The sequence below is a fragment of the Oryzias latipes genome, chromosome 8 (genome assembly GCF_002234675.1).
Source record: "Oryzias latipes chromosome 8, ASM223467v1".
NCBI lineage: Eukaryota > Metazoa > Chordata > Actinopteri > Beloniformes > Adrianichthyidae > Oryzias > Oryzias latipes.
The window spans coordinates 633,570-639,582 of NC_019866.2; the positions used below are offsets into that span (position 1 = coordinate 633,570).

Here is a 6,013-nt window from a genome sequence, read left to right on the forward strand (position 1 = left end):
GACATTTGACTTTCTGGTTCAGAAAAATGTTTTCTTTTGATTAAAAACTTGAAAGTTCGTCTCTGATGATTCCCAGTTTTTGACGTGCGTGCGGCATTATTCTGATGGAAGAGAAGGCGTCATGAGAAATCCTTTCTGGTTCCAAATCGCCTTTTTCTAAACAGAACGACAGAACAAACGTGTGAACCAGAACCCGCTGTTGACTAAAATGACACCAAAGGAACTTTAAGAAGATGAAAAACGCTTTGAATGACATCAGAATTCAGGCTGCTTTGCAGCAGCAACAGCAGAAAGACAGAAGCTTTTCACACGTCATCCTGCAAACACTTCAGGTTACAGTTAACCACCAAAGTGGTTCCCGAGCGCCGCTGTGTCTGCAGCTCACCGCTCCTCCAGGGGAGGGGTCAAATGTGGAGAACACGCAGGTATGTGCGTGACGTAACGGGACGTTACTTTAGGATAAATGACATCCAGCCTTAGAACACGTGCGTGGAAGGCAGCAACGTGCATCTTCTGCTGCACCTGAACTGATGTGCACGCTGGGCGGGGCGGACCAGGCGCCGTTGTGACATCACAACAGCTCATTCATTCAAACCGAGCGTCTTCAGGACAGTTTGATTGACAGCCATTTAAAAGGAGAATGAAATGTGTCACTTTTCACCGTTTCATTATCACTAAAGAGAAACTTTGGAGAATAGAGACCGTCAGTCGAAGAAAAAAAAGAAAATGTCCCCCCCCAAAAACCTCAGTAAAAAAACAACTTAACCCTTGTTCTATCCTATGGGGTCCAGATGACCCCCCCCCCCCTTCCATTGAGGTTTTCCCCCTACCATGACAAAGGTGGATAAAGGTGGAAAGATTTCATGTAATCCATGGACACCAGTGAAGATCACAAATCATTGAAGAAAAAAGGTTCAGAGCACTGTCTAGTGGGTCTAGATGACCCAACTCCCAATGGTAAAGTGCCTACGATAGCACAGGGGATACTGAAGTTTTTATTTTACTCTTTCAGGGGAAGAAGACCCGTCAGAATCAGTTCATTGATTAGTTTGTTTTTAACTTTTGCTTGGTGTTTGGGTCAAACTGACCCATTTTCCATTAAAGAAACCTGATAGAAAAATGCTGATTGGAAACTCTGACAGATTTTCGGTGAATCAGTCATATTTGTTTATGATTTGCAAATCTAAAAGGATTGTTTTCCTCTCTGGGTCAGTCGAACCCAAAGTCCTCACTGGGCGGTTCTGGTGTGAGAAAAGAGAAACGTCTAAAAATGTTCAATTCTGTCTTTATAGAACATTTAAGTTTGATTCTCACTTTTCTGCAGATCTTCTGTCTGTCTTTGCCTTAAAGCTGATGATAGTTTTCTAATCACATTGATTAGTGCGGCGTTTTGGCGTCATGTGATCAAACGCCGTTCAGGAGCAGAAACCAGAGAATGTGCCCAGAATACAGAATCCAATGAGCTATAAAAGAAAAACCATGAAAACCAGAAGCCGGCAGACGCTTGAAATGACATTCAGATGCGTCGCTCAGAACAAGTGTTGGTATGCTAACAAAGTTAGCCACAAGCTAGCCGCCTGCTAGCCAGCAGCAGCATCTTAACCAACGTTTATTAAAATGCAGCAAACAACCACCAAACCCTGTAAATGTACCAAGTCGCTTTCTTTGCACTCGCATAACTCCGCCCACAAAGCATCAACAAGAACTCACTACAGCTAGCAGTGATGTCGGCCATTTTGTAAGTAACCTGCTTTAAGCTCCTCCCTTTAAAACTTATAGGCTGTGTCCAAAGTCCCGCCCTAACCCCTTACTGCTAAAACACTTCATACTCGACTATCTAGTGCCCTGGATTTCAAAAGCAAGTCAGACACCGCGTCACGACATTTATTTTATTTTAAACGGCAGAAATGACTTCATGGATTTCTCAACGTTAAAATCGAGGATTATTTATGATCCACTGTAAACGTTGATGGTTTATTTAAAAAATACATTGAAATACTGATTTTTTTGGTAAAGATTGTTTAGACGAAATGCATTGTGGTCTATATTCACGGATCTAGTGAGCATCAATGGTTTTTCGCAGAGACTTCTGGGAAATTTCTAGGCTCTGGATTTTGGAATTGTAGATTCAGACAAACTAGAAAATGGAAAACGCGCTGTAGAGAGAGAAGGGAAGGAATTCAGACACAACCAACGTGACTTCACAACAAAACCCAACAACCAAACCGCCAAAATCAAACCAAATCAAAAACATGCTTATCTGTTGTTTCTGGCTCCAGATCTATAGAGACTAGAGCTGCTAACTAATTCAGTTAACACAAGTTGGAGCAAACTAATTCCTTTTTTTTTTAACTGCTAAAGACTTTTGTGGACTTTTTATTTTGGAGACTCCCATTCGGTTGACATGGTAACAGTAAGAAATGGGCGGAGTCTCAACTTTAGAAGAGGAAATGGTTTCAGTCCTGAAATGTTTGCTCTTTTGGTGACTTTTTCCATTTAGTGACTCTTTATGAACGTAAAGACATTTAAGAAAAGACTTTTTTTACACTGCAGCTTTGTTTTCAGATCAGGGTGGGGCTCTTTGTCTTCTTAAGTCATTAAACACGACTTTTGATGAACCATCAGCAGATTTAGGATAGAAACAGAAAACACAGAATCAAAAATGTATTTTTCTGTAATCATGGCTGCAATTTTTTTTAACCTGGTTAATAAAATAAATGTAACAATTCTTTGTGAGGATTTTTTAGAACCAAAAGCTGAACGTTCACAGCTTCGTCTGTAAACATGATGATGTAAACGACACTAAAAGCTGCATCTGTGACGATTGTTTCACAGCAAATGAACTCAAATACTTGACATCATTTAGCATTAATGCCCTTTTTTAGATCTGATGGTGGAGAAGTTTGAAGGAGATGCCGGAACATCCTCAGAAAAACCTCCTTTTCCTCTGTTGATTGGCGACAAACATCCAGTACAATAAAAATATGAATAACTGAGTCGATATTTAAATAAATAATGTTAAAAAAAGACGCTCTTTTCTGAAAAACGGCAAAACATGAAGACGTCTGTCCCCGAGAGCAGACTCTATGCGTCTCTGCAGACATCTGAACATACTTTCCAGCTGTCACAGGAACATCTGCACCGCGGCGGGGGGGGGGGCAGAGCAGCCAAAGCCTGGGGGGGGCAGATCCAGAGCCGCAGCAGAAAGAGCAAAAGTGGCTTCTTACCTCCGTTTGTGTCGAGAGGAGATTCCTGCACAAGTGGATGTCAGCGGACGAAGACTCCGCACTAACAGGTGGGGAGACGGGCAGCAGTGGCGAGGAGGAGGAGGAGGAGGGGGGGGGGAGGAGGAGGAGGAGGAGGAGGAGGAGGAGGGAGATCTCCCTCTGACAGATCTGGACCGTAACTCCTTCTCTCCTCTTTCTGCGTTTTCCTCTTAGAGTTTAATCTCCGTCTTCAGAGCTTGACTTTCTCCTGAAGCTCTTCCTTTAATCACTCATGGATTAGATTACCCCCCCCCCCCTGCAGATTGCATGTGTGTGTGTGTGTGGGGGGGGGGGGGGGGTACAATAATGTGCCAACAGCAGCATCTGTCTCTGCGCTCCTCTCTGTATAATTTGTGCCTAATGACACCAAATGATACACGCCGGCGTCCACACAGGAAGGCTGGAGGGGAGGGGGGGGCCTTTGGCCTCTGCCCCCCCCCCCCCAGAGGTGTCCCTGGGGTGAAAGAACCTCTAGTTAAAAACAGCTCCTCCTCTCTGCTGCTCTTCCTCCCACACTCTCTCCATCCATGAGGCGAGCTGACGAGGCGGAAGCCTCAGATCCGTCTCCTCCTCCTCTTCCTCCTCCTCTTCCTCCTCCTCTTCCTCTTATCTCAAGAGGGACAGAAGACAAAATTGGCCTCAAACCTGCCCTGACGCCCAGAATTTACAATTTCCTTTTTTTGTTTACTGAAAATCCTCCAACTGCCTGAGAAAAGCAGCAGAAGAGGAGGTGTCAGGAAGGCTGCTGCGGAGGAGGAGCAGGAGCAGCAGGAGCAGCAGGAGCAGCAGGAGCAGCAGGAGGAGCAGGAGCAGCAGCAGCAGCAGGAGCAGCAGGAGCAGCAGGAGCAGCAGGAGCAGCAGGAGCAGCAGGAGCAGCAGGAGCAGCAGGAGCAGCAGGAGCAGCAGGAGGAGTCTCTCCTGATGTGTTTCTGTGCTCCTGAACCTGTAGCTGCAGCTAGAATCGCCTCCTTTCCACCAGCACAAGTGGTGTGGCGGTGGGAGGAGCTTACTGAAGCCAACCAATCAGAGTTGAGTTCTCACAGACATCTGTTTTGGACCAGACCCTCTGGACCGGCCTCTTCAGGCTGTGGTAGAACCGTGTTCACTGACCCGGTTCCTTTGGGTTCTCCTCCTTCTGCTTCACTTCACTAAAACCAATTATTCACAGATTCACATCAAAGTTCTGACATTTGAACTCGTTCATTAGAACTGTTCTGCAGTTCTGCAGAGAGACCCGTTCAAACTGCTGGTTCTGGAGACACCAGTACAACATCTGTTCATACACAGGAACTGAGGGGCTCCTGGGGGCTCCTGGGGGCTCCTGGGGGCTCCTGGAGCCCAGATTCTTCAGTGAAATGAGGTGAACTGTCAGAGCAGAACCTTCCCTCCTGGGTTCTCCTTCTCCCTTTGCTCCTGAGTGAAACTCTCATCTCCTCCTGAGCTCCAGTTCAACAGCAGAAGAGTCGTGTGGGGGATGGATAAGGAGACGCGCATGGGAGGTGCAGAAACGGCAGGCTGAAAAAAGCCCATCCCCGCAGGCGGACGCACGCCAACGTGTTGAAATCCCTGACATGTTTGCTGCAGGAGCCTCCTCGTGGATGCTGAGGAGGAGGAGGAGGAGGAGGAGGAGGAGGAGGAGGAGATGAGGAGCTAAAAATGGGCTCGTTGCCTGGATCAACAAGCCGTCATGAAGAATGAGGATTAACATCCTGCTTCACAGAGCGCCGCCGGGACAGGAAGTTCCTCCAACGCCTCTGGAGAACGCTCTACTCGTTCCAGACGTTTGGAGACATCTGGAAGTCTTTGGGGTTCTGGAGGTCGGGTTTCAGAACAAGCATTTATCAGAACCAACAGCTGATGATACACAAATACTGAAGAACCAGTGATGAGTTAAAACCGTGAAGGTCTTGAACTCAGGTTCCCTTTGAAATCTGGATCCAGAATCTTTGCTTCAGTCCAGAGACGTTTGGTCCAACCAGAGACGAGCAGAACATCAGGTTCTACAGAGGTTATGTGCTGCAGGCAGCTCTGATTCTGGTCTGATCCAGGTCTGGTTCTGCTCTGTCCAGAACCGTTTCATCTGATGCTCCTCTGGTTTGGATCAAACAGAACTCTGGTACAGTTTACTTCAGAAAGAGAGGAGGAGAACCTCGACTGCCGTCAAAACGTTGGTTTCTGCTCGGGTTCTGTGAGCTGACCGGCATGTTCAGGTGGTCAGAGCAGGTTCTGCTGCGTGTTCTTGGGTTCTGAAGTTCCTCTTTGTTTCTCGTCTTCGTCAGAATGCGGAGCGCGTTAGAACCAATCAGAGGTCTTTAATTATTGATGGTCTTTGCTGCTGCAGCCTGACTGAAGATGAGCTGGAAAAGGATGAAGGGCGTCTGAACGGAGGCTGGAGGGTGGAGATCGTCTGCTCACAGCTGATGCTCCTAAGGAGGAGGAGGAGGAGGTGTCAGAAGGGTCAGGGGTCATGCAGGATGAGCTCAGCTGGTGGTCTCTCTGTTTGACCTTCTTTTCACTTGACCACGCCCCCTCAGCTGCAGATTCTCGTCAGGTCTTCGGCAGACTCCTCCTCCTCTGCAGCTCCTCCTCAAGCGGGGAACTGCTCCCCGTTTCCTCTGCATCTGAAGGAGGAGCAGATGGAAAACTTCTCCTGCCGGCTTCATCCAAAGTCTTCCAGGTTCCTGTTGGATCTTTTCCTCTTCATCCTTGTCCTCCGTCAGCTGACGGCCTGACATTTGTTCTTCATA

The 6,013-nt window shown here is 47.2% G+C and overlaps 2 protein-coding genes across 3 annotated transcripts in view; one reads left to right on the forward strand and one right to left on the reverse strand.

The window, feature by feature from the left end:
* The window catches only part of LOC101167710 (double C2-like domain-containing protein alpha), a 37,855-nt gene extending 33,825 nt beyond the window's left edge, over positions 1–4,030 (reverse strand). For both annotated transcript variants that reach the window (XR_002873616.1, XM_023957215.1), the window contains exon 1: positions 3,228–4,030. The gene's annotated coding sequence lies outside the window, so the exon portion shown is untranslated. The remainder of the gene's footprint in view (positions 1–3,227) is intronic.
* Positions 3,250–6,013, forward strand: part of LOC101171895 — a 17,632-nt gene continuing 14,868 nt past the window's right edge. Inside the window, exon 1 of the mRNA XM_023957230.1 lies at positions 3,250–3,295. Within this exon, the coding sequence (XP_023812998.1) occupies positions 3,265–3,295 (31 nt within the window). The 5' untranslated portion in view covers positions 3,250–3,264. The remainder of the gene's footprint in view (positions 3,296–6,013) is intronic.